At 40.3% G+C, this 27406-nt stretch overlaps 3 protein-coding genes and 1 long non-coding RNA gene across 7 annotated transcripts; 2 read left to right on the top strand and 2 right to left on the bottom strand.

Annotated features, from left to right (window-relative positions):
• Window positions 1-42: 42 nt before the first annotated feature.
• arhgef6 (Rac/Cdc42 guanine nucleotide exchange factor (GEF) 6) lies at window positions 43-14910 on the top strand. Of its 3 annotated transcripts, none has more exons than XM_079556554.1 (22): window positions 43-380; window positions 1307-1390; window positions 3508-3592; window positions 4679-4794; window positions 4879-5086; window positions 5186-5241; window positions 5315-5409; window positions 5553-5648; window positions 5884-6006; window positions 6443-6581; window positions 7609-7668; window positions 9024-9170; window positions 9652-9738; window positions 9848-9929; window positions 10771-10886; window positions 10985-11164; window positions 11833-11853; window positions 12647-12743; window positions 12815-12901; window positions 13003-13102; window positions 13187-13241; window positions 13364-14910. In XM_079556554.1, exons 1-22 carry the CDS (start codon window positions 216-218, stop codon window positions 13484-13486), a joined length of 2322 nt encoding a protein of 773 aa, XP_079412680.1. In that variant the 5' UTR covers window positions 43-215; the 3' UTR covers window positions 13487-14910. The 3 variants fall into 3 exon arrangements, with proteins under 3 accessions (XP_079412680.1, XP_079412681.1, XP_079412682.1); XM_079556555.1 differs by having other exon boundaries at window positions 5189-5241; XM_079556556.1 differs by lacking the exon at window positions 11833-11853.
• An 830-nt stretch (window positions 14911-15740) lies between these two features.
• Window positions 15741-17204, bottom strand: cd40lg (CD40 ligand). The gene is made up of 4 exons (XM_079557153.1): window positions 16644-17204; window positions 16578-16605; window positions 16358-16471; window positions 15741-16277 (listed from the first exon to the last, which is right to left on the bottom strand). Exons 1-4 carry the CDS (start codon window positions 16899-16901, stop codon window positions 15904-15906), a joined length of 774 nt encoding a protein of 257 aa, XP_079413279.1. The 5' UTR covers window positions 16902-17204; the 3' UTR covers window positions 15741-15903.
• A 96-nt stretch (window positions 17205-17300) lies between these two features.
• On the bottom strand, window positions 17301-23547 carry tmtops3a (teleost multiple tissue opsin 3a). The gene is made up of 4 exons (XM_079556561.1): window positions 23074-23547; window positions 21499-21827; window positions 17839-18072; window positions 17301-17777 (listed from the first exon to the last, which is right to left on the bottom strand). Exons 1-4 carry the CDS (start codon window positions 23477-23479, stop codon window positions 17559-17561), a joined length of 1188 nt encoding a protein of 395 aa, XP_079412687.1. The 5' UTR covers window positions 23480-23547; the 3' UTR covers window positions 17301-17558.
• A 1235-nt stretch (window positions 23548-24782) lies between these two features.
• LOC306963106 lies at window positions 24783-27018 on the top strand. 2 transcript variants are annotated; one of them, XR_013792887.1, is made up of 5 exons: window positions 24783-24828; window positions 24894-25049; window positions 25128-26570; window positions 26636-26791; window positions 26870-27018. It is a non-coding gene; the product is annotated as an uncharacterized lncRNA (long non-coding RNA). The 2 variants fall into 2 exon arrangements; XR_013792886.1 differs by having other exon boundaries at window positions 26636-27018.
• The last annotated feature ends 388 nt before the right edge of the window (window positions 27019-27406 follow it).

Below are 27406 nucleotides of genomic sequence, written 5' to 3' on the forward strand. Positions count from 1 at the left end.
CATTATTTTGCATTCAAACGTGTCTACATATCCTCAAGGCAAGTTTTTTTGGAGGCAGCATTTGCCAGTAGGGGTGTGTTTCGACTAGAGTTGAATACGACGCGTCATACGCCCCCCGTACTTTTTTTTTCTCCCCCCTTTGTATATGTGAAACAGAAGTGCGGATGTGAACGAATCTCTTATTTTAAACCATGTATAATTAACCAAACACAGCCATGAATCCAGAGGAGCAGGCTGTTACATGGTTAATATCACTTGGAGTGCTGAGCTCGCCTAAAAAGAACATAGCCGACCCGGAGGACTTTCTGAAAACGTCGCTGAAGGATGGCGTTGTCCTTTGCAGACTGGCTGAGCGCCTCATTCCTGGCTTCACTCCAAAGGTAATGTAGAAAAGTTGACAACATAGATCAGATGAATAACCCGGTTGATCCTGTTAACACGGAAGGGAGGTGTCTGGAGGAAGCTATCATGCGTTCAAGACAGAACTTTGTTTTGTGGCCTTGTGCGAGTTTGCCATGAAATGCTTTATTTGGTAAGTCGGAACCACATCATGCACGATAACTTCAGATTGTCCTCGTTCATGTGGTGCTGCTTGGTTTGAAGCTATGATTCCGCATTTTGGACTCCATGTTTTGGATAGCGATCTAGAAGTTAGACAGGACATTTCGTTAGAGTCGATGTAATCTATAATAAATAGTGTCATACTGGCTTTTTGACGCTATAACTTTTGCTTGTGCATTTAACAGGCTAGTATGTAACTACCTGCATAGGACTTAAGTACATTAAAACGTCGAACAACAGTTGTTAAGACCCGGCGTCACTTCCTCTTGAACACATTCCCTTGTCCGACATCCTCCTCTGTCAAGTTTGCCTCAGTCTCAGCTGAACTGGGGAGGAAGTGCGCGTGCCTGCTTTTACAAGTTTTCTCGGGTTATGTGGTTTCCTTGTTTGCCGGGTTTCGTCCTTCAAAAACACGAAATTGCATAAAATGTGCAAAGCATTAAGCGTAGTAAACAATTTAAGTGAATAGAAGGTTTTTTGGTAGTAATGTAGTTTTATTTTGAAAGCAAAACAATGTTGCGGTACAATCGACCCGATCACGTTATTACTTTCTGTGGTTGTTTGCATGAAGGAGACACGGAAAGGAAAACTACAGTTATTTAGTCAAATCGACACTACACTTTGGGATACTAAATGTCCTTATTTATGTTCGAAGGTAGAAAACACACGGGCGTTTGATCCGTGTCAGATGTCAGTCTCTGCATAGTCACCGCACTGCAATGTCTAACATTCTGTGTGTTCTCAGTATTGCCAGGATCCGAAAACTGAGGTGGAGTGTCTGGGTAACATTCGCGAGTTTTTAAAGGGATGCTCGTCCTTAAAAGTAGAGGTAAGTTTTCTGAAAGCATACATGTTTGGACATGGCTTGACCTTTAACTATCTATTTGCTGCTCCTTGGCCATTTGCAGTCGGACTGGAATTAACGCACTGCTCAGTGTTGTTTAGCTGCTTCCCATGCTGACAGTTTCCACACACACGCACACACTAATCTCATCGGCTAAATGTTAAAGCAAAAGGCAGCACAGATAGAAAACTCTTGTCTTTCTAGTGAGCACTACATCTCACTCATTATACCATTCACTGGCTATTAGGTGTAGATTGGGCTTCTTATTTTTGTAGAATATAATGAAATATCCCTATTTGGATTATGTTATGTCTTATTAGCACGCTCTTTTGCTACATAGACACGTTTTGATCTGTAGTTAGGCCTGGGCTTGTTCTGTCTGGGAGGTCCCCTTTGCTTTGATCCAAACAAACCAAGTTCTAGTATAATTAGACCCTTTGCAGGCTGCCAGTGGTCAGTGCCTTTTTGTCAAATCACAGTGAAATATCAGAAGGATTACAGTGTGACACTGAGCCCAGCCCTTACTCTACTATAGTGATCATCTTCAGATTGTTTTCATCTTTCACACCAGCTGTGTCCTGTGACTGCACAAAGAGTGTTGTCATACTGTTTTCACTTCTGCCAACTCAGAAAGAGGAAACTTACAAATGTGTTATTAAAACAAAGTGACATACAGTGGGCTATAGTTTGAGAATAGTAGCAAATGTCTGACTGTGGACAAATACACGTTATTTGAATTAATCTGCCAACGGTAAAGCTCTTGCATAATCCATTTTACTAGACTGCAGTATACAGCATTATTATATATTATTATATTCATGTGTCATTGTCACCTAACCACATTCCTGAACATGGTTGCACTACCAAACCTTAACATTTAAGATGTTTTATTTAAAATGTGAAACCCTATCTGTGGAAAGAAAGGAGATAGCTGACTGAGACTTAAGTCAACAAGCAGTTTGGCAGAGCGTGTCAACATCAGTGTGTTTTAATGCAACAACAAATGAAAATTACTCAGGCACAAAATCAGTGTAAAGTTATTCATCTCACTTTTTATCTGTGTTTCTTCTCTTGGCATGTTTTTTTTATATCTATTTAGGTACCTTAGTGTATTAATCTACTGTATTTGTCACATAATTGTGATATTTATAGTAGGGCCCAGTCAATATGGATTTTTGGGGGTTGGCATGGCCGATAGGTATAGGCCATGTCGATATAGGCATGGCCTATACCTTTTAAGTGATTTAATTTGGTGTTTGAGGGGGCGCTGTATATTCATGTTTAGTAGGTATTTCAGAGGGAGCTTGTATAAAGCAATTAGCAGTTTTGCTGTAACACAAAAAACAATGTATCTGGTTTGTCCAATGCGGTTTTTATGTCCATGTCAAATAAACAAATAAGAATAATAAAAGACAAAAATCAGTAGATTCCAAAACAAAAAAATGGCAAGTCTCTATCTCTTATGATTCCGAAATTATACACAAAAGTCTACAACATAAAAATTTAAAATGTCCAAACTTGTGTTTGATTTTCACTGTGATATTTCTTCGCTACCCTGAGGCCTAGGCAGTTGTGGGGGGCTAATTTTTAAGGTCTAACCAAACTGGATGTTTTTATCAATTGGTTCCGGTGATATTCGCATTGTTATCGGCTGATGTAGCCAATATTGTAAAATACCTCGTTTAAGATTATATAAGATAATCCTTTGTTGTTCTCACAACAGAGAAATTCATTTGTTACATTTGGCATTCAATAAGATCACTCAGGGTGTGCAAAACAGACAGGAAATGTGCAAACAGTTAAATAGTAGAAAAAAGAGGTATCTCAATAAATGAGAGCAAAAATCTTAAGGGGTGGAATTATAACAATAAGGAAATAAGAATAAATGAAAATAGAATAAAAATTAGAACAGATTATAAAAAGTAGAATAGCAAGGTGCATATCAGCGCGATATTTCAGTCAGGCCCTAATATCTAGTCTAATGCATTAAAACGTTTCAACACCTAGGTTGTCCATCGAAAGTTTCATTTGTAACAATTATGTTTAAAAGGATGGTTTATGGACATTTTTCTTGCTAAAACATCTTTGTTATCTCATTTCAGGGTTTTGAGCCGGATTGGTTGTACACTGGTGAGAATTTTAGCAAGGTGCTGACCACATTACTAGCAGTCAACTTTGCCACACAAGGTCAGTCATTGTCATTTTGTATTGTGAACATATAAACCGTAATCACACAATCACACAATTGTTATTTATTATTTTAAAATTTGTCAAACATAGTTAGTTCACATTTGTTCTCACTAAAATTAAGCTAGTTTTTAAACTATTTTGCTATAAAGAGACATAGGTTTCAGACTGCTTAGAATTGTTGACATTAGTTCTGTTTTGTTTGTAGAATTGAAAAAGGTGCCAGGTGGTTGTTCTGTTTGGTCAGTGGTCTCAATTTAAACAGCGCTTTCAGCTTCTCTCGATGTAGAAAGCAGTACAGTATCCACTCTCTCGTAGTCTTTTTTGTTCAATCTTAAAAGGAACAGGCCACCGTCTTTCCATACTGAGGTATGTTCTTACCTGCGCTTAGATGAGTTGATGCGTACCTGTCTGGTCTTTACGTGTGCGCTCAGTCACACACAAAGACCAAAGATGTTAGCATTTAGCCTCTCCTCCTCTCCTCTATGGGGCCAAACGGGGGTGAAGTTAGAATCGACCAAGTTCTTCCACGTTTCTCTTATTTAAATAGGATTATGTGAGAAGTTACACAATCGTAGTCTAATTACACAAAATTAAACATGTCGATTTTCTAAGCAGGTAAAAAGGGGTTCTATAATGTATGCAGAATAACACCTTTGGAGCACTTAGACGTCCGCGCAGTAATATCTTCAGAATTCTGCCTTACAATATAGTTCCCCTTTTTACCCACTTAGAAAATCGACATGTTTAATTTTGTGTAACTATACTGGGATCATGTAACTTCTCACATAACCGTATTTAAATAGGGGAAACGTGGAAGAGCTTGGTCACTTCTAACTTCACCCCCGTTTGGCCCCATAGAGGAGAGGAGGAGAGGCTAAATGTGAACAGCAGCTTTGGTCTTTTTGCGTGACTGAGCGCAGGCAAATGAGACCAGACAGGTGCGCATCAACTCATCTAAGCTCAGGTAAGAACATATCTCAGTATGGAAAAGCCGTGGCCTGTTCCTTTAAGGTATATAGGATAATTTCATATGTACGACAGACATTTTAACAATATTTTTTCTTGTGGTCTTGTTCTCTATAGACAGTGGTGAAGAGAGGTCATGTCCACCATCAGGATTGCCCTCCCCTAGTCAGTCTTCACACGCACTCTCCACGGTCAAATCAAAAGCCTCTATCCGCAGACAGTCCAAATCTGCAGTGAGATTTTCTGCTTTATACTTAATAGTGTCACAATCCGTACATCTCAATATATTAACTTTCTTTTATGCTATATTTCTACAGGAGATGGCTGAGAATGGAGGAAGTGCTGGGCAGCTGATGGTTAAAGCGCGTTTCAACTTTAAACAGAACAATGAGGATGAGCTGTCCTTCAATAAAGGTGATATGATCCTGGTGACGCGACAGGAGGAGGGGGGCTGGTGGGAGGGTACACTTAATGGCAGGACAGGCTGGTTCCCCAGTAACTACGTCCGAGAGGTCAAAACATGTGGTGAGTCTAGTTACTATCTTATTTGCAACATTTTGTTATAGTTCTTTTGTGACACTAGATGGCGCTGTATAAGCACCTTCTCATGTGCTGTTTCCTTAGCAGAGAAACCAGTATCGCCAAAAGGAGCACAACTCACAAAGAATTACTTCAGTGTTGTAAGTGTTGATATTTATTCATTTATTGTTCATGATAATAAATGCAATTACATTTTTTCATCCCGATCAAAAGGTGGTGCAGGATATCTTGGAATATGAGCGGGAATTTGTCAAAGACTTGCAAATTGTGTTGGGTTCCTACCTTCGACCTCTTCAAGCTAGTGACAAGTAAGACATGTAGAAGCCGCTTGCTGAATTTTTATGTAATCTCCAAACATATATTGTTACTTAGAATTACCATAGCATCACCTGTAACAGAATAAGCAATGCAAACTTCATTTATGTGCTTTCACATTTATTTTTTTCCTCAGATTAAGCACAGCTGACAGTGCAACCCTTGGTGGGAATTTAGAAGAGATTCTTACCTTTCAGCTGAGCCTCATTGCAGCTTTGGAAGAATGCACCAAGTAATCCCCATTGGTTTTTATTTGTTTGTTTTTTGTTTCAGAATGGTTTCAAAAAGATTTCATTATGTTTATTCTTGAATACAAATCTGAACGCTAAATGGCAATTTGTCATGAAACAGAAATACTGTACGAAAGGATAAACGTCTTATTTAAATGGTCTATTAGAGTATTGTAAAATTACTGATATTGCTAATACTGATTTCCATCCATTTGTCTATTACTTGTAACTCCACAGAGTCCCGGAGTGTCAGCAGCGTGTTGCAGGCTGCTATGTAAACTTGATGAATCAGATAAGAACGCTATACTTGGCTTACTGTTCTAGTCATCCCTCAGCGGTTTGCATCCTCACTGACCACAGGTGACCTTTTATTTATACGCTACAGACACCCTGTCTAGATAAAATCACTTGTTGCATGCTGTTTATTTGACTTGATCTTTCTGTTGCATATAGTTTTATATCTGACTAGTTATGACTGAGTTGCATTTGTGCCTGTCCCTTTCATTTAATGTCCATGAATGCTACTCTTTACTAAAGATCTCCATGCATTTAAGTCTAATTGCTTGGTTATTGCAGAGTTGCAGGTTAGAATACAGACAGGAAGCCATCTGTTAACAGGATACACATACATAGACACACATACACAGTGTGGTTTTGTGTTTGGTGATATGCAAGCTTTTTAGATTGTTTCTTTTCTTTTCTTTTTTCCAGAAGGCTCCAGTTTATTAAATCTTGCCATTTTCTCAATTTAAAATATAGTTTAAACTGTTTTTTATTATTTTTCATTTTTCAACAGTGATGAGCTTGACAAATTTATGGAAAGTCAAGGCGCTAATGGTCCAGGAATCCTAACTCTGACCACCAGCCTCAGCAAACCTTTCATTAGACTGGACAAATACCCAACACTTCTACAGGAATTGGAGAGACATGTGGAGGTATGCACATGTGGCATCACACACAATGGCCCTCATTTATCAAACTTGCGTACGACGAAATCAGGGTGTAAATGAGGTGTACGGAAAAAGTTTACACTTTTCGGCATTTATCAATCTGGACGTGCGCGTATGGTGCGCATAAAATATACACAGAGTCAGGAGGTGGTGTACATGATGCACCAATTGTTAGTAAAGACTAAACAGCGCTGGAAAACTGTTTTTAACAGTATAAATTGCATTGCCACATCGCAGATAATCCTCATTAATGATTTAAACATGAAACAAGGCTACAGTTTTAATGTTTATGGGCAGACTTGATTCAATGTTGCGCTGCATCGACACGCTCCTCCACGCCACTGACCGAGCGCAGAGGCTCAGCCCGGACCAGAGACACGAGAATCTGGACTGCAAGCCACAGATTATGCCGTTTTTTACATTTATGTTTCATTTTGTTTTAAACAAAATACCGCTGCTGCGCAAACTTTGTGTGGATTCCCCGCCTCACACCCGCAAGCACCGGGCCTCACCTGGGTCTGCGCGAGGCCATGCTCCATGTTCTGAGTCTGTGAACCATAGGCTCACGAGTAGTCCGGGCATCAAACAAATCCTTCGACAGCTTTCTTCTGTCCAGATTTTTTAATTTTCCTCATGCGCAAAACTATCATATTTGTTTGAGTAAAAAGTTGTTTTTTAAACTTTTCATCATTTGCTGGTTGGAGAAATGTGTGTTTCGTGGGTGCGTGCCGTAAAACCCGTGGGTGCGGCCTCCTCATACATTAATATTTTGGGCCGTTTCATTCAAATGACGCCAGGATTTCTCATTTACCATGAGCTGCTCTTGCGTACAATAAGATCTGAAGGCTCGGGTTCATAAATGTCACGCACACTCTGGCTTGTATAACAAATACACCTACACATTCACCATATTCTTACGCAATGTTGATAAATGAGGGCTAGTATGCTGTACATTTGCAAATTAATCAAACTTTTTATTCTTTAAAGTTTACCATTTCTTCTTTACCCACAGGAAACCCATCCTGACTATCCTGACATATTAAAGGCAACAGCTGCATTTAAACACCTCGTCGTAAGTCCAGTCTACTTACTGTACCTAATCTGTAAGATATCAGTGGATAGAAATTGGGATGAATTACACCTGCTTGCCTGTTAAGCTCCTTAGTATTTGGTTCCAAGTTAGCCATCATTGTCTTCAGTTGAGGTTTGCACAGAGAAGCACATTGTCCAAAGGTTTGCTGAAATGCACTGTGGAAAATGTTAGCATGTGTTGCATCACCACTTCTCAAATCAAAGTCCCATTGAGCGTTAATCTAAATGGATTTTCGTGTACTCTAATTTCATATATTTATTCTAGTTACATTGTTGTAACACCATCCTTTAGTTCTTTATATGTTACAGTGCATTGGGAATGTATTCACACATCTTCACTTTTTCCAAATTTTGTTTCTTTTACAACCTTATTTTAAAATGTATACTTTTTTTTTTTCTCGTCAACACTCTAGCACCAATTTCGTTGTACAATTGTACAATGACAAATAAAGCACTTAATTACACACATTAAACACTTACTAATTATGACAAAGTGAAAAAGGGGTTTTAGAAAGTTTTGCTGATTTATTAAAAATGAAAAATTCATAAAGATACCGAAGGGGTTTCAGGACAAGTCTGTGAATGTCCTTGAGTGGCCCAGACAGAGCCCCAACTTGAACCCGATTTAACATCTATGGAAAGACCTGATAATAGCTGTGCAGCAACACTCTCCATCAAACCTGACAGAGCTTGACAGGATCTGCAAAGAAGGATGGGAAAAATACTCCAAATGCAGGTGTGCCAAGCTTGTAGCATCATACCCAAGAAGACTTGAGACTGTAATCGCTGTTAATGGCGCCTCAATAAAGCACTGAAAAAAGAGTGTGAAAACTTACGTATCGTTTTACATTTTACTAAATTAGCAAAAGTTTCTAAAGAAAAAAAAATATATATATATCATTGTTATTGGTTATTGAGTGTAGATTGATGAGGGGGGATTTCTTTTTTTCTTTTTTATCTTTTTAATAGTAAAGCTGTAACATAACGTGGACAAAATGAAGGGGCATTACCTTCCAATGCCTCCCTCCATGCTTTGAGTCATTTCAAAGTAGAAAAGTTAATTGGCTGATGTCCCTCATTTCTAATTGGTGCTCACGGATTCGCTGATAACTAGTTGATACAACAAGGAGTTTGGCACTATTTGATACAACAAGGAATTATCAGCCCAACTCCTATGTTGATTTGATATGTTGTATCAAACTCCTTGTTTGATACAACAAGAAGTTTGCCAAACCACTTGAAAATGGTGTGGCACAATTGTACTTCTCTTTTATTATGGATTTCTACCTGTGTGGACATGTTCTCACTCCAGTATCTGTGTTTGTGCATAATTAGATGCAGTGCCAGAACTTGCGGAAGCGTAAGAACCTGGAGCTTCAGATCTTGTCGGAACCGGTGCGGGGCTGGGAGGGCGACTGCATCAAGACCCTGGGACAGGTGGCCTATATGTCTCAAGTCCATGTAAAAAATGGCTCCAATGAGGTAAGATGAATGAAGAGCTCTGTGGCAGTTGTACTGAAGTTGTTAGTCCATTAAACCATAAACAATGGAAATGTATTTCCCTGGGTTACCGGTGAATCATACACAATTGATTTTTATAAACTTGATAAATGGGCAGTTGCAAAGATTTGGCAGCCTGTGGGATCCATGATGGTGTTATTCAAAAACAATGTACCCTGAAATACAGGAACAGAAACCATTCTAGGTCATGATTTAATAAGAAAGCCAAATGCTTTTCGTGTGGTTTCTTTGTAGGGGTCGGCTTCAAATCTGTGGTTGGAACAAAGTGTGAAAGACACATTTGGATAAGCCTCATCAGGCAACCAGTTTCCAGCCTTAGTAGTTACCAACACACAACATCACTCTTTTTACCGACAGGCTGTTGTTTTTGTGTCACAATGACTTAATTGACTAAGTGGCATAAATAAACCACAGCTTTTGCCCGTATCTGTATGTTTCGTAGGAAAAAGAGGAGCGTTATCTCATGCTTTTCCCAAATGTGTTAGTAATGCTGTCTGCCAGCCCACGGATGAGTGGTTTCATTTATCAGGTAAGAAAACGTGCCTCGTTTTCTGTTCAAGTGGTTTATATTACCGTTTTGTATTTGAACATTATTCAAGTAACATTTTAAGTCCATTGTGCCATCATTTATCTTGCAGACACGAATGTCTCTGACTGGCACCACTGTGACAAGACACACAGAGGAAACGGACTGTGTGCAGTTTGCCTTTGACATCACCGGTATATCCCCCACAGCTCTTTACATTTACAGTCTGGCGTGTTGTACACAAATCGATCCCTGAGAATCACAAGGTTATATCTGTGTCCTGAGTTATAAATATTAAGTTTTAAGGTTGGCCACTCATATAAAAATATATTACAAAGGATAATAAATTCCCTCTAATACATGGGAAGTGAAAGCCTGCCAAAGGGTGTCTAAATACTGTTTGAAGTTTCCGAAGGTGTTTTGGGGAGTTTCCATCAGGGACAGACTGCTGGGGCATTTTAACCGATTGCTTCATCTGCTTCTTAATGCTATTAAATAAATTTCGTGGAATTTTAAGATTCTATCTGCAAAAATGCAAAAATCAATAGATTTCTATGTCTAAGACAACACTATACTTTTTCATCATTTAAATGTCACATTTGTACAAGGCCTCCTATTCAACACAAAGTAGCCTAAAGTTTAGATGAGCCCTTTGTAGCTTGTGATTTTAATTCAAGTTCAGTTTGCCATTATATGCATAAGAAAAAATTATCCAACATGGCGTTGGTGAAAGGTCAGTGACAGACGCCCAAGACTTGATCTAGGCCTATTTTAACTTTCATCTATGTTCTTTACCTTATGAAAACAACTGCATGCATAAAAACATGAAAATGTCACTTTTACATTAAAAAAAAGCTGCCTGCTCTAAGAGAACTAAGGGGGCATGTGAGTGGAACCTCAAATGCAATCTGAAGAATATGTGAATAACTTGATTTCGACAAAAATGTCAGTTTGAACCTTGTAATTCTAAAGGAACAAATATCTGCCTTTTTGGTGTAGTGCTACAGTGAACTGATTCTGCTTTAAACTCCACAGGAAGTGCGATTGAGCGCATTACAGTATTCTGCAGTAGTGCCCTGGAGTTACAAGAGTGGTTGGAGCATCTTCAGCCTTTTACTAAAGGAGGCAGCCCCGTGGGCACCATCTTAAAGGTTCCTTAAGTCGTAGCATTTTAATGTTATAAACGCATGCCATTTGGAGACTGAGAAGTGAACTTGAATTTTTTAAACTGATTGTGTCTTTCCTTTAGACTGTAGAGGGCAAGTCTCAGAGCATTGTGGGCGCCCCGACTCACTTGTCTCACTCGGGCAGCGTCAGTGCAGTTTCCCGTGGCCCTCTGGAACCACCAAAGATCAATAAACCATGGTCCCTGAGCTGTCTGCGGCCTGCACCTCCCCTTAAACCGTCAGCTGCACTGGGATATAAAGAGGTAAGCGCTACAAAACATCTGTCACTCAAAATATCACAAATATGTTTGTGTAAATTGTGCAGTGACATCAAAACATATACAAGTAAATTGTTAAATTTGTAGATATCTCAAAACTAACTGCTCCCCATCTTTAGAGTGTATTTTGCTTTCAACTATTAATCCTACACAAGATTGTAAGTCTAGTTTTCCGCCACCTCATAGTGTGGAAGGTAAAGAGTCTTTGGGTATGAGTGATTTAGGGGAAGCATGGGAGATAATGAACCTGCCAATATGAAACTCAAGTTTTAAAAGACTTCCAAGTGGTTTTTGTGGGTGGTATGCTGCTTTCGCATCGTAATCACTTTGTAGTCCTGTGAGTTTCAAGATGTAGAGTTCTGTTCTACATTTTATAGCTTATGGTTAACATCGCCATAACTTAGACATCAAGTTAATTCTAGCCAGAATGATGAATAAGAAATTACGATGGGTCTTTTTAGAAGGCATTGCATGTGTAAGTCTGAGATCTTCCCGCTCATGAATGGCCAAACCTATTCCTTGACTTGAATAAGTGAATTATGAATAACTTCTTGATTACCGGTATCTAAAGCACTCTCCCGGACATTCTACTCTCCTATTTCATGCACATATTTTTTTTTTTTTCTGTTCTTGTTCCACTCTGCTCTCTGTAGAGGATGTCTTATATCATGAAGGTAAGGTTAGCAGTCCTTGTGTCTGTGGTCTGAGTGAGATGGGGTTGTCTGGTGTCTAAGCATTGGTGTCGAGCTGGCATGTGTTTGCTGTGTTCGCATTAACTTTGTCGCCTGCTGTGCTTTTAATGGCCTGTTTCTGCTTTCATTTGTTGTTGTTGTTTTTATTATTCTCATTATTAGGCATCAACCCTCTTCCCTACAATTTCAATCATGTTTTCGTCCTAAAGCTAATGACTTGAAGAATATATTTGTACTCTGTAGCTGAATATACAAACATAATCGAGCCAAAAAAAAAAAAAAACAGGGAACACTATATTTTACGCTACCCTTGATACATTGTACCTGCCAAATTCAGTACAATGTAATAATAATGTGTAATAAGTTGTACCAATGTGTTACATACACAATAGAATCAATTTGTATTTGTTGTTTGAGAAAGTACATAATAAGACATAAGGCCCTAACTCTGACCCTAACCTTTAAAGGGATATTTCAAGATTTCTGGCATAGGGCCTCATTTCCTAGTTTTCCAGACTGGTGTTGATTTCTGGAGATTTTTTTGTTTTTGTTTTTAATTCATGCAGTCCTTATATTTGAAGAGTTTAGTGGTGCTTACAGATACACATTTTGAGGATGGTTGGGAAGATCACAATATGCTTTCTGCAATTATGATAACTAAGCTTTGCATATGTTTTGGTCTGGAGTCATTTGGACTACTTTATATATAGACTTGGATATATACTTGGGGGAAAAGAAGTACTTGAAATGTGTCTTGTTGTTTTTTTAATTGTAGGATTCCAGCAAAAGCCCGAGACCTATGAAAAAGTTCCTGCCTGGCAACAGGAAAAAAGAGCGCAAGCCATCAGATGACGACATTCACACAAGAAGAAGTATGATTTTGTACTTCACATTACGGGCTGAATCAATTCTTGCTGTTTCATTTTGCGTTGGGCATTTTTAGGCACTGTTGCTCTTGAAGAGGATGCCCAGATACTGCGAGTGATTGAAGCCTATTGCACGGGAGCCAGCCTGCACCAGAGCACGACCGGTGTGTGCACATAAGCAAATTATTTGTATTTATTACCTTATTACATTGTGTCAAGAAATATAATTATTAAAGCATTACATTTTCTATCTGTGTGTGTTTAGCTGTGCGGAAAGAGTGTGTCCCTCAGGTGCTGCTGCCTGAAGAGGAGAAGATTATTGTTGAGGAGATGAAGAGTAACGGCCAGACAGTGATAGAGGAAAAGTGAGGAGAAAAATAATTCACTTTCGAGTAAATGCATAAAGGTAGCAATTAACAATTAGAAAATTCATTTGATTCATTTTTCAGGAGCTTGGTTGACGCTGTGTATGCTTTAAAGGATGAGGTGCATGAGCTTAAGAATGTAAGTTGATAATTTATTTAAATGCAATTTTGAAGTTAAGGAAATGAATGCCTTGTGACAAATAAAAATAACCATGGTGCAGAGTGTGACTTTACCTTACACTTGTTTTCCTTGTACCACAGGAGAACAGATGGATGAAACAGTTTCTGGAGGAAGAGCAGAAGTCTCGAAAGGAGCTGGAGAGGGTGGTCAGAAAACTGGCCAAGCAGAAGAACGATGGTGTTTGGGAGGATGGAACGCACTGATCACAGCTGTACAACTATGTAAGGGGTGACAGAATGTCAAAACCGGACTGCTCTAAAGCACTTCTTTTGGCCCTTCCTGATGCATGAAGTGGCATGCTTTGGAGTGCTAAACCTGGACTCTCCATTTAATAAAATCTGCTCTGTCCTGATACAAGCTTGGAATAAAATCAGGACAAGAGGACTTGCCTATTGTGACTGCCACTGTGAACACTGAATGTTAGTGTAAGCTCTCAGTTATCATAGACTCCATTTGTCCATCAGCAAAAAGCTTCATCAGAACAGAGGGTGTGAGGCAGAACGCTCCAGTCATAAGAAACAGTCCAGACGAATACTTCTGGAAAACCTTTTCTACACCACAAGAAAGCCTACTATTTTTGGACCAGGATGAAATACATGCTGCAGCTTTATTTGGATGTACAAAGTCGTTGGGCTACCCTTGTTCAAATGCCATGAATGTTCAGAATTAATTTTGATGATAATGAATGCAGCTTTCAGATCAAAGTTGATTCAAAGTTTTTAGGATCTTCAAAAATTGACTCTTAGCCTATAAGATAAATATAATAGAAAAAATATAATATTGTGTAAAATGTTGCATTATTTATTGTATTATTTAGCATAAAGCATCTTAAATTTTATAAATATAGACTGCTGCCTGTATTCATAATTATGGCAATGGTTAGGAACAAAGCCAAGGAACCGTAAAGATTAGAGATACTGTTATCCTTTCTAATTTGAGATCATAAGTGATTTATCTTGAATTTATAAGTACAGCTAAGCTTTCCAAGTGCCTTTCTGAAGAGTCTACTACACAAACTAAGGACCAGTTGTAAGTGAACTGCATGGCTTGTACTGAATGGTTTATTGTACTCTTCCAGTGCTGGTAGAGACTTGGGTGCGAGGTAATTGTAAAATGTGTCATGTATGCAGCGGTACATTTATTTTTGAGCATGTGCTCTCAAAATGGCTTCCTTCTTTCCATATTGCTCAGCAGTGGCTACTGTTTGTGTTATAAACCGAGCTGATGATAATCCAGTATGGTTTGTGTTTCACCTTTGAAAAAGTACAGCAATAAATGTATTAACAAAAATGGGCCTGGTGATGTGTTCAGTGGCCACTTGTTCTGTGATATTGTCAGAATCTGGTCCAAGCTTTCAAATGTTACAAAGAGCTGTTTGTCATGCACTTCCGTGAACATGTGTAAAAGTTGTAGAATTTGTCAGTGTCATGTGTCAGTTTCTTTGTCAGGAAGCGTCATAAACCTCTGTAACCACCAAAATCATTTGGTCTTGCTCGGTCTATGTATGTACTATGTTTTTCACATCACGTGTTTATGAAATTTGATTCTATGCAATTATTGTTACAAGCTTTTTCTAGACACTGGTACACGCTACCATATTTGGTTATTTGAAGATAATATAATAAAAATGAGATTTTTTTTTATGTCTGGCGATTCTCTTTCCCTGAACATGTAAAAAAAAAAAAAAAAGTGAATATATTTAGATTTCCTTAATGAGTTTGGAAACCTTGTTCCATGCTGCATTCATTAGTGGGGCTCTAGAGAAGTTTGTGGGTTGACAGGTTTAGATGAGGCTTCGATGGAAGGACTGAGTCAGTTGCATCTTGTGTGCATCACCTCTGCATCCACCCCTAAGTTATGACAACACTCTTACTTTCCATGTTCGCCACAGTCAAATGTAAATGTGCACTACCCACTGGGGTCATCCGAACAGGAGTTTAGCGTTTAACCAGTTATTCTCCAGATCATGAATGGGTTTTTGAGTTACCCCACGAATAAATATTTGTCTTTGGGGTGCCCGCAGTGAATCAGTCACATGGTCAAAGGGCAATATCTGGAATATAATGACTGCACGCCTGACACTTTTGATCTTGCGACTTTTCCTTTAATATCTTTACATGTGTAATTTCTGTTTGTTGGTTTTTTCATTGGTGAACATGCAGGTTAGGTGGTTAAATTGTCCTAGATTTTCAAGGCCAGAAGCACACACTGCAATTCAGTGCACAAACCATTATTTCAGTATTTATTTTATATTTTTTGTGTACTAACCTTTCTAATATAATTAGTATAAATTATTAACGTTAAATACATTGCTTACATTAAACACATTATTTACATTAAATAATTTATTTACATTAAATATGCTGTTTTCAACAATGTTTTTATTTACAGAAATAAATAATAGATGTAGCTGTTTAAAAAATGTCAATTCCTTCATCTTTTTCTGTTCATTCCAGTTCTGTAGCCAGAAGACCCAAACGCTGCTTTGTTAAAAGATTCATTCATCCTTGTGCTTATTCGCAGACAGTCCATTGACCAGAATTTAAATTAAATAAATTATTTGCTTGAGTTCAATCCACAAAAAGGATTCAATTGAGTTCCTCATATTTAAGAGTGTCCATTACTCCCACAAATTATACAATCCAAAGGCTGTTGCTGTTTCATCATAACGCACTAGAGAGATGTCCTCAGTCCACACACTCAGTTGGTTCCCCTTTTCCAGTTTGATCACGTCTTCTGTGGTGGCTGTGCACAAAGATGTGCCGCTTGTGAAGCAAAATGCCTGCATTATGATTACTGACTCTTTATCCTGCGTGCTCTTCCTCCACTTCACTTGGGTGGTCAGGGGGACGGTGGCGTGCGCTTTGGAGAAAGTGACCCTGGAATAAACCAAGTAATCTCCAGGCTCCTCAATGGTCAGCCAGCTTCTGTTGTAATAATTGATGTGTGGATGGCTGTATCGGCTGTGTTCGATGTCCCATTTGAGAGCTGAAACTGTAAAAACATTGGAAAATGTCAGAAAGTGGGCAAACACTTGGCGCTGGTTGAAATTCGATAGTAGAATAGATTGGTACATTGTGGTTTTAGTGGCATTGTTGGTGTGAGAAAAACCATCCGGGCAAACACTCTGTGAGACACTCTCTTTGTGATCTGGTAGCTGTCCTGCTTTTGCGCTGAAGACTGTGGCCCTGCAAGTAATAATAAATATTTGACCCTCTGTTTAGCACAAATGCATCAATAGATTAAAAATAATAAGTTAATAAATGAAAATGAAAAAAGAGTAGGGGTACATACCTGCTACAAGAGATGAGGTTTGCATGCCCTAAAGAGAATAGACATAACATCAGCACTGTGTGGCACTTCTTGCAAAATGTGCAGAAAGAAATACCATACCTGTTGTTCTTGTTGTTTGCCATTCTTGTACAAATATAAGAAGCCCAATATGGACATGAGCAGATTGAGCAGCACCAGTGCGACCAAGAAACGCAGAAGATTCCTGCTGGTGCCCTGGGGTAGCATTGGGGTGGGGATGAGTACAGGGTGGACCCCCTGATGGGAGCTGTGCAGGCGTGGAGGCACAGGTGGAGGGGCCACGCTGCTCTGGTAGGTGTTGATCATAGCAGAGCCGGAGATGCAAAGAGACCTGCTCTGCTGAGGTGCAGCACCCAAACTCTTCACTTTGACTTCCTGGAAGGGATGAAGTCTTTCTATGTATGTGACTCAAAGGCCTTCATGTGTTCCTTCCTTCGCCTGAATGTGTGCACACGCTTCACCTTTGCCGTTCTGTTTCAGAACTTCTATTTACAGGTGTCGTTGTAACCCCACATCAAAAGACACTCAAATGACACACAAGGCTAAAAAAAAAAGGTGTTACAGCAGCAGGGTAGGTTGAACAATATGAAACATGCAAGATTTATGGAAATCTCATTATATATTAAGGATATTTAAAATATGTAGTTCATGACAAAAAAAATCAGGTAATATTGTTGACTTGTACGCAAATAATAGGCAGAATAAATAAAGTACAATTCAACATTTGAATGTGTCACTGAACTCAGCTGTGGTTGTATATTTGTTCTTTTCTTTTCTTTGTTGAGGTTTTTCTTTAACCAGTTTGACCTGGATAGCTAGGCCAGCCACTATGGGTGTGTGTAGCACTTTCACATGCAGCCATAATGCTCACTCTTTTACCCTGAACACTGAAAAATGAAAAGCAATTGTAAAATGGACGACTTTATATAATAACATTATTTTTATGCTTAAACATAGCTACTGTTATGCTGTATAGTGAACAACCATGGCGCGGTGTTGAGTGTGTCCCACATAAGCAGGAGTCTTTGGGGGTGTGAAGTGCAGTTGTGTGGAGCTGAGAGAGGCCCGTCTGTGCAGGGGAGACAGCACAGAGAAGTGAGTCTTTGGAGTTGGAGGTTCCTCTCCTTGGACGCAGTGTGGATCATCTTGACACTTAATGAAGGCCACAAAGCATCTGTAAAACTTTGTCAAAACAGGAAATGTCAAACACAGGTAAATATGCGAAAGCTTCTTTGACTCTCACCTGGTTATTGAAGAAGACGTAGATGACAGGGTTAACCACCGTGCTAAACTTAGCCAGAATGGAGGGGACAATACTGGCCACCGGGGTGACAGTCCCGGAGCGACCGAATGTTGCTATGAGGGCCATGACACCATAGGGCATCCAGCAGAGCATGTAGCAGAACACCATGGACAAGACCATGAGTAGAATGTGCTGCTCCCGACGCTGAGCTGCGAGCAGGTTGATCTTCCCAACCTGAAACAAAAATATTAACACCCACAATGAATGAATCTCACCACAGAGTTAAACTTTCATGATTGTTCAAAAATAGCAACACTATGATTGAGTGCAATGGAGTTGATCTGCAGTTGTTGTAAAGCATCTTAGATCAGTGTGAAATGTGTTTCTTTTATCTTTTTGAATTTGTATTTTAATGTATTATAATCAAGGTGGCGTTTTACCAACAGGAAGGAAATGTGTATGTAATTTCACTACACGTCAGACTGCTGCGGAATAAATTTGAGGTAATGTAAGTACTGTATGTAACGTGGTCTGAAAACTTTCTAAACCTACAGAAATGTAATTAAATCATATTTTTGATTTTTGAGCTGCAACTCGATTACAAATTGGATTAATTGACCAAAGACCAAACCAGAGAAGAAAAATAAAACGATAAAAAATGAAAAACAATGACTGTTTCCTTGACGCCCTCTGGTGGTTACTTAGAGACAAGCATTTAATATTGATTTACAGTCATTAGATATTGAAATGTTATTAAAATTCCACCCCAATACAATTCAACAAATAATCACACAAGTTGTATTGAGAAGCCTGATGTTCGTGTGTCAGGTGAACGGCTGCAGACTGTAACCCAGTATAAATATCTTGGTGTCATTTTGGACTCAAAACTCACATTCAAACCACATGTAAAAATGATCAGTAATCGCATCAAATTTACCCTCAGCAACTTCAGACACATCCGGCACCAAATGTCAATACAAGCAGAAAAAATGTACATGCACTCAATGATCTTTTCACATTTAACATACTGTTTAACCGTCTGGTCACATGCCAATGTCACAACCCTCAAACCCATGCAGTCCCTGTACAAACGCACCATAAAAACTCTGGACCGCAAACCACTCTCATGTCATCACTGTCCACTATTACAAAAGCATCATTTACTCAGTTGGGAAAACATGGTCAAATACGCTCATCTCTGCCTCATCTATAAAATAATACATGGTTTGTCATCACCTCCACTCAGACAGTTCATTCACACCGGATCAACAGAACTCAGGAGAACCAGAGCCTCATCCCTCTGAGAAAAAGCCTCTTTGGTCAAACCACCTTTTCTGTCCAAGCTGCCCATGAATGGAACCTCACCCCCACAACAATTAGAAATATCAATACATATAAGTCATTTAAAACACAGTTAAAAAAAATGGCTCATTGAGAATCAGAGCTGTCAGCACTGACAGGATCATCTCTCCTGCCCCCTGCTGGCCTCTTGTCCTCATCTGTTGTCTCTGTCTCTGTAATTGTTGAGTTTGTAGTAGTCTTGTTGTAATGTCTGTCATGATTGGTTTGCGATATTGATGTGTTGTTTTCTATTGCATTTTTAAATATTTTATTGTATTGCATTTTAATGTGTATAATTGTACTTTTATTCCCTTCAGGAGGACACACAACAACTGTCCAGGGACTACAGATGAAAAATAGCCCTTAGGCTAATTCTGGCATATTTGCATGTATAATGTATATTAATATGCACTGTCCCTATAATAAATAAATAAATAAAATAAATCTAGATAATAAATGTGTCCTTTTCCTATATATCAATTGTGAATGTAAGCATGACTGACACCACAGATAGATAAAACTGTAGCCTATGAGTCATAAAGTTGAGAACTTCACAGAGCCATATTATGATGTCCTGGTGTTTCCTTCTCCTGCGCTGACACACACAGTGAGCTCTGAGCTAAAGTTAGCCCTTGTCATGGGCCGTGTAATCACAGCCTTTTCACTGCCAATGGACAACCTCCTCAACCTCTGATTACAGCCTGGTGTGAGAGCATTAGCGCTTTCCTTTTCTCACCGTATTACATAAAAGCTTTTACTTTATATACAGGTTTTTGTATGAGGTTAAATACAGCTTCTTTTTTTGTTTGTTTCAGAAAAATAGGATATAAATGGCAAATGGTCCCATGTATGTAGTACTTTCCTTTCTATTGTGGGCACTCCTAGCGCTTTAAATCAAGGAACCTTTCACACATTCACAGACACTGGAGGCCAGGTGGGAGAAGCGTTTTGCTCAAGAGTACAACCACAACCTTTGGAGCAGTTGGGGAACAATCCTAATAGCTATGTTCTCCAGCCAGTCTATAGGTCAGATTATGTTTGTAAATGGGAAATAGTTCCCAAAACAGAGCTGTCAAAACATTAGTCTTAAATGATCAGCTTTACATTTCACACTAATACAATAATAAATAATGAACATAATAAAATGCAGTATTTGAGTAGTTTGAGTAACTTTATGAGATGTTCTTCAATGATTCCCCTATCTGGAAGCTTGAAATCGATGTAATGTCATCAGTCTCTCACTGTACTTGTATACTCCATTTGAGGGTCTCCAGTGCAATGGCTTCTGGAAATAGGTGGGGCTCACAGCTGGAATGTGGATTCACCATCTGAGCCCCTTACAGCAGCTGCAGGAGTCAAAGCCCCTGGGCACAATGACGTCTCCAGACTGAAGTAAAAACACACCGCCATATGATTCACCCATCTTAAAATACGAGCTGTTGATAGCGGCAAAACACAAGGACTGACGGCTACTCCAGCCCTTCATTATCTGCTGGCAGGTTTGCGTAATGGCCGTGCACTGTGCGGATGAGTCATTGGCGACTGAAGCGGTCAACTGTCTCCAGAACGTAATCAGGTTGCTACATGACCAACACGAAGCTTCCTCATTTATGTGGGAGAACATTGAGAAATTAGTCCGCACTGCTGCTGATCATGTTCATGTCATTATCTTGCCAACTGTGAAGTTGTTTTCTATGGTGGACCATGTTGGTGGATGTCAAAAAGACTGTGCTAAATTGTGTTCTTACCTTAGCAAAATGTCTTTCATTTATTCATTTATCAATCATAAAAAGAAATAGGTGCACCTGATTCTGAAAATACATTGATCAGCCAGAGCATAGCGACAGGCCACACGAACAACATTTGTCATCTGGCTATTGAGTTTGATGTGTGTTTTCAAATTGTGAGGAGTTGCGCTTGTAACATTCTGTTGTTAGACATGTCTTAAGGTTAAACCAAAGATACATTGCGTAACATTCCAGTTTATATGCCGGTGAAAAAACTAACATGCCAGAGATACCAAACATGCTCCTAAGCTGGACAAACAACACTGCTAGTTTTTGCTGTGGGTTATCAAAATAAACCAACCAAGAGGACTGACAGCAAAGCAGCACCATCTCCGTGGAGACGAGCTGCTGATGTGGAGATGAGGTATTACAAACAAACATATCTTATTCTATTAACTTGGGGAAATGTTACTTGGTTAATTGGTTTAAATTCAAAGCTGTGAATCCAAAATGTACTATATGTTTAATTTTATATGGACCATGTTAAATGACCTATTCCTCCTCTATAGGATATTATGCATGTGTAACTTACCCTTTTAATAGCCATGAGGATGCGTCCATAAGAGTAGACCATGAGAAGGAGAGGCAGCAACAGGCAGAAGATGAACAGACACAGCACGTATGAGACACTGGATGCAGATCGCTGGTTCCACTGGACTGAGCATGTGGTGCCCGGCCCCTCCGGCCCATAGCTACTCCAGCCCAAGAACGGCGGCAGTGTCCACAGCAGGGAGTACAGCCAAGATCCCAAAACACAAAGCCGCGCCTTTCTGAAGTCTGAAATGTCCACCAGGGCAGACCGCAGGACTGTGGTGTAGCGCTCATAGGACAGCACAGCCAGGGACACCAGGGACACAATGCCTCATGGGACAAAAAAGGAAAAAGCCTGTAAACATTTTTTTTACATTGTCCAGTTTGCTAACCTTCTCCTGTAAGAAACTTGCTCAATGTAAGCATCACTGTCTGCATGGCCTAATGGTTACGGTTTGTTAATGTCACAGCTCTGACAGAACGTGAGGTGACAACCTTGATTTGCCAAATTGCTTAAGAGGTTTCTGCAAATTATTTTAGAATAACATTGTTTATAATCAACTTTAAACTTTTCTGTTTGCTCTGCCATTTTGGAATAGGCTATAGGGGACATGCCGGATTTTTCAAATTAATATTATCATTTGTTTTGGACAACCAACTGCAAAGATTTATGCAGTTCAAGCATCAAGGCATCACTTATAAAAGCTTATCATCTTCAATCATGTTACCAAAACTCAAGAACCAAGAACCTCAAGATATTTAATAAATCCTTAACCAACAGATAACAAACATTCAATAACTATTCATGTTCTGAGATCATTTACTGTTGTATTTATTTATTTATTTATTTATAATATTATGGTAACAGGGTTGCATGGCAGGAACTCTTTGGAAATACCTACGTTTATAAACGTATCAAATATGGCTTAATTCATCAAAAGGACAATGAATGTGAGTAGCCTAATAATAATAATAATAATGCTTCGGTTTATGTAGCGCTTTTCTGGACACTCACAGACGCTTTACATTGCATTATTCATTCACACCATACTGGTGGTGGTAGGCTACTATTGTAGCCACAGCTGCCCTGGGGTAGACTGAGGACCAGTTTGCGCCATCGGCCCCTCTGACCACTACCAACTACTCACTCACTCACTCACTACATTCACATTTTTACCAAAGGTCTCTCATCCAAATACCGACCAGGTCTGACGGGATCGGGAATAGCAAAGGCGGTATGGCCACGTGCGTAAGTGTGCCAGTGAAAGAAGGGCGGTGTTTTTCTACACAGGAGTGTGTTTGTTTGTTTAGTTTTGTTTTTTTAGAATTCCAGCAGGCCTGCTTCTTTTACCGACATTAAAGAGCTGTTGCCTATTTGTAAGAAAGGTTTGAAATCCAAACATAGAGACAAGGGCAAATACCTTGTTATGTGATATTTCGCAATATTCTTGATATTTCAATAAATCCTTGAAACAAACAGCAACCATAGAAGTTCTAGCAATGTGCTTTCGATGAGAAGCCAATGCCGAAATGTATCACAGAATGTCTCCAGTCCATATTCTACTGTTGCACTTACCGAACAGAGAGTTGGCGAAGCCGTACCACTTGCAGCCGATCTCTCCGATGAGCCACCTGCCGTAGAGACTGGCAGCGAAGCTGAACGGTGTCCCGAAGACGCACACGAGCACGTCGCTCACGCTGATGTTGAGCAGGATCAGGTTGATGGGGGTCCACAGGGAGCGGAATTTGGCAAAAACGAGCAGCACCAAAAAGTTACTGAGAAAACCGGCGACCAAGATGAACCCGAGGAAAACCGCGACCACGTTGTGTCCAGTGCGAGTCAGACCGACATGACCCTGCTCCTGACCCGGGCTCTGGGACGCCTCCTGCGGACTGGACTGGGTGTCTGTGGAGAGGTTGTAGGCGCGTATGTGGACCACCATAGCAATGAGCACAGAGGGCTGAACAGCTGAAGGACACATAGGTCTGCTGCAATGGCCAGTGGGCTACAAGTGTGCCTTGTGCATGTCAGGCTGTGCACAACCTCCTCCCCATCCCGACACCACCATATATTCTACGCCAATATAACACTGGCCTCTGATCCCAGTTGCTTGTGTAAATAGACCGAATTCGTTCCAAATCACTGCTTCCAGATGCTGCCTTTCAGGTTGTTGTGCTTCGTGAATGGAATTTACGCATTATACAAATTTCATGGCAGATATAGGCCAGATTAGGTGACTCTCCAAAAGGAAATTCTAATTAGCCTATTCCATCGTCACGCTCCAAAAGTACAAACTTTGCATAGCTGTGCTGTTTATTTCACAGGCGTATGGTGGAGCTGCATGAAAGGAAAGTCAGCAACAACGAAAGTTTTACACCTTTTCAGCATTTTTACCTCAGTCAAATGAATCTTTGTATTTATGGCATTGGTGTTGGCTCTCTTCAGTGTAAAGTAGAAAATAATCATTTCAGTTCGATGGAATGGACAGATAAACTCATGCATAAGATAAATTTGCTGACTTGTTAAAAAGGGCATTTTCATCCATAGAAACTCTGAGTGATTTGAACGTTATCTTGAGCAGAGAACATGAAGAGTGCAATCAGTCTCACCAGCTTGTTCAAAGGTCAACAAGTTGTCATCATTGCACATGCACAACCTCTCCCTCTCCCTGATGAAGTTTACAATGAAAGGTGAGGGATTATGGCCTGAAGCATGGAGAGCTGCTCATTTGGCAGATCATTGGTTTTCAATTGTTTCCATGTGATATTCTGCCTTATTAAATTGTGGTAAAGGATTCTGCACGGCATCCCAGCAATGTGGGGAAATATTTCTGTAGCTGGTGCTAGTTTTGTTTGGTTGAGGGATAAGTAATCACCTTGTGTCTAATCCACCTATGTTTTCAAAATAAAAACTGTCAAATCATTAATGTTTAAACTCTTCACACACCAAGATCAAACTAGTTGATGGTACTCAAAATATTGGCCTTTTGTAGAGTGGTGTTCAACAGTATCAGGAATATCTACACACTGGATATTGGACCACTGCTCAGGGAAAGCCAAACAATATGACGTGGGTTAGATTAGAACAACCTGAGGGAATTACTCACAAAGGTACCAGACAAAAGTTAAAAGGCAACTTTATGTGGCATAATCAGCTTTATGCATTTTAATCCAATTAAACTTAATGTATTTTAAAATAACTAATGAACAGCAGATGGCGCCAGCGCGTAAAAAGTATAAAAGCCCACCCTGGTTCACACGCACTTCCTCTGTCTTCCTCCGGCCTGGTTGGGCTGGCCCAGAGGCTGTGCGCGATGTTCTACGGGTGCAGGTAGCTATGGTTCGTTCGTCCTCTTTTCAGTATTGGTTTAGCCGCTAACGCAAGTTGTATTTTAGCGTCGCGGGTGGCTGTTTGTTTAAGGCGCACCACTCCATGGCGTCCGCATGGCTCTCCCGACGTGTTTGGTCCGGGGTCTGCTGGGGCCCTCGCGTAACCGGGAGGCTATCGAAGCACCGCACCGGCCGGGTGGAGTTCGATGTGGGCGTGCGACGGTAGGCTTGCCTTGCCTCGTGGTTAGCCTTTTGTAGGAGGACTGTTCCGCAGCTAACTTTCTTTGTATTTACGTTTAGGTGGACCCAATGCTGCTGTCTTGCTTTGCCTTGTTCTTGTTGTCATGTTTGTACTACTGAAAGCTACTGTGACCAAACGAAAATACTGTGAACCGACAGACTTAAAGTGAAACTGTTCAACTGAATGTAACATTGTGAAATGTCTAGCGTGAACGAAAAGTATGAAGCGAACAGAATGATATAGTACAACATAGAAAAATAAACTAAACTGTGAAAAAGGAACATGCTGCCTCTGTCCTTATGGGTCGAACCTGTGTGCCTTAAAGCACATTTTTTCCAGTTTTACTGGATGGCGTTGTCTGGCATTTAATTTAAACATACCTATACCACTCGTCATGCCACATTTGGCGATCGTTGGCAGGACCATTCGGTTTCAGAGGCTACAATGTTCCTTTCAGTAAGATCTATTGGTAACAAAATCAACAGCTACAGGACCGCTTTGTAGAGATTTGCTTGTGTTTGCTGCTAAAAACATGTTTTCACCAGCCCTATTTGCTCATTATATTGTGTACTTTTGCATGTTTGTTTTTTGCAATATTTTCTTGTGTTTATTTGCTGTGCATTTATTTTGAATGGCAATATAGGACTACTGGTACTGAAGCATTGTTCTGTGTAGTTGCACTAAAAATTTCGCTAAAAGCTACTATACTGCTGTGTATTTTGTTTTGTTTGGCAATGCGGTTCATTTTGTGAGAACCCTGTTAATTTGAGAAAGTAATTCTGTGGCAGTAATGTGTACTTTTATTTGTGCAGAAGCAAGACAGCAGCTATAGCAACATGGGACGCTAGTGGGGACAGACACAGCATTTTGGCCTCGTGTTACGTTGTACCTGGCATCTCTGGGGCTCATACCCCTTGTAGCGGTGGGTAGGCGTGAGATGAGTGTGCCTCTACTACCGATAGCCCCAAGGGCAGCCGTTACTGATACGTGGGAAGCCGTGTACAGCCCGTGTGGAGGCCAAGTTTTTAAAAGTTCCTTTCCCTCAGCTCGTGGCCGTCAAGGCCCCTCACAACGTCGACCGGTGGGTCGGGTGGGGTAGAGTGGGTGGTGTTTTATTGTTGCGACGTCCGGTGACCTGTTGCCGTGGCCCGCGTTATGTTCGGACACTGGTCCCATGGTGTCCTTGGTTTTAAATTCGGGAAGCGTAAGCCTCATAGCCCTTTCCGTTGCCTGAATGTTTGTGTAGTGCTACAGTAAGAATGTTCATCGTCGGGACGCCGATGCAGTTTGGGGGGGTAGATGTGGCATAATCAGCTTTATGCATTTTAATCCAATTAAACTTAATGTATTTTAAAATAACTAATGAACAGCAGATGGCGCCAGCGCGTAAAAAGTATAAAAGCCCACCCTGGTTCACACGCACTTCCTCTGTCTTCCTCCCTGGCGTCCTCCGGCCTGGTTGGGCTGGCCCAGAGGCTGTGCGCGATGTTCTACGGGTGCAGGTAGCTATGGTTCGTTCGTCCTCTTTTCAGTATTGGTTTAGCCGCTAACGCAAGTTGTATTTTAGCGTCGCGGGTGGCTGTTTGTTTAAGGCGCACCACTCCATGGCGTCCGCATGGCTCTCCCGACGTGTTTGGTCCGGGGTCTGCTGGGGCCCTCGCGTAACCGGGAGGCTATCGAAGCACCGCACCGGCCGGGTGGAGTTCGATGTGGGCGTGCGACGGTAGGCTTGCCTTGCCTCGTGGTTAGCCTTTTGTAGGAGGACTGTTCCGCAGCTAACTTTCTTTGTATTTACGTTTAGGTGGACCCAATGCTGCTGTCTTGCTTTGCCTTGTTCTTGTCATGTTTGTACTACTGAAAGCTACTGTGACCAAACGAAAATACTGTGAACCGACAGACTTAAAGTGAAACTGTTCAACTGAATGTAACATTGTGAAATGTCTAGCGTGAACGAAAAGTATGAAGCGAACAGAATGATATAGTACAACATAGAAAAATAAACTAAACTGTGAAAAAGGAACATGCTGCCTCTGTCCTTATGGGTCGAACCTGTGTGCCTTAAAGCACATTTTTTCCAGTTTTACTGGATGGCGTTGTCTGGCATTTAATTTAAACATACCTATACCACTCGTCATGCCACATTTATATGACGGATCACTGTTTTTATTATTGGTGAGACAATTCAGTTTGTCCAACATGCTTTCATTTATATATTTTTATTTTACACAAAAAGATCGCTCTGTTGAATTATTGCTTCATGTCAAATTTAACCTGTTACTTGCTGTCCCTCCTGATTAGGAGGCTAGAGTTTGGGTTAGGGTTATGATTAGGGTAAGGA

Source organism: Gobius niger (genome assembly GCF_951799975.1).
Source record: "Gobius niger genome assembly, chromosome: 5".
NCBI classification, from domain to species: Eukaryota; Metazoa; Chordata; class Actinopteri; order Gobiiformes; family Gobiidae; genus Gobius; species Gobius niger.

Excerpts from the sequence above, each read along its gene's own strand:
- arhgef6 (XM_079556554.1), top strand. The coding sequence starts at position 216 with ATGAATCCAGAGGAGCAGGCTGTTACATGGTTAATATCACTTGGAGTG. Across the intron at positions 10,887-10,984 it reads CCGTGGGCACCATCTTAAAG|ACTGTAGAGGGCAAGTCTCA; the intron begins GTTCCTTAAGTC and ends TCTTTCCTTTAG. Across the intron at positions 11,165-11,832 it reads CTGCACTGGGATATAAAGAG|AGGATGTCTTATATCATGAA; the intron begins GTAAGCGCTACA and ends TGCTCTCTGTAG.
- cd40lg (XM_079557153.1), bottom strand. The coding sequence starts at position 16,901 with ATGATCAACACCTACCAGAGCAGCGTGGCCCCTCCACCTGTGCCTCCA. Across the intron at positions 16,606-16,643 it reads TTCTGCACATTTTGCAAGAA|GGCATGCAAACCTCATCTCT; the intron begins GTGCCACACAGT and ends TATTCTCTTTAG. Across the intron at positions 16,472-16,577 it reads AACCTCATCTCTTGTAGCAG|GGCCACAGTCTTCAGCGCAA; the intron begins GTATGTACCCCT and ends TATTACTTGCAG.
- tmtops3a (XM_079556561.1), bottom strand. The coding sequence starts at position 23,479 with ATGTGTCCTTCAGCTGTTCAGCCCTCTGTGCTCATTGCTATGGTGGTC. Across the intron at positions 18,073-21,498 it reads TCCTCATGGCTATTAAAAGG|GTTGGGAAGATCAACCTGCT; the intron begins GTAAGTTACACA and ends TTTTTGTTTCAG. Across the intron at positions 17,778-17,838 it reads ACGTCTTCTTCAATAACCAG|TTTTACAGATGCTTTGTGGC; the intron begins GTGAGAGTCAAA and ends GTTTTGACAAAG.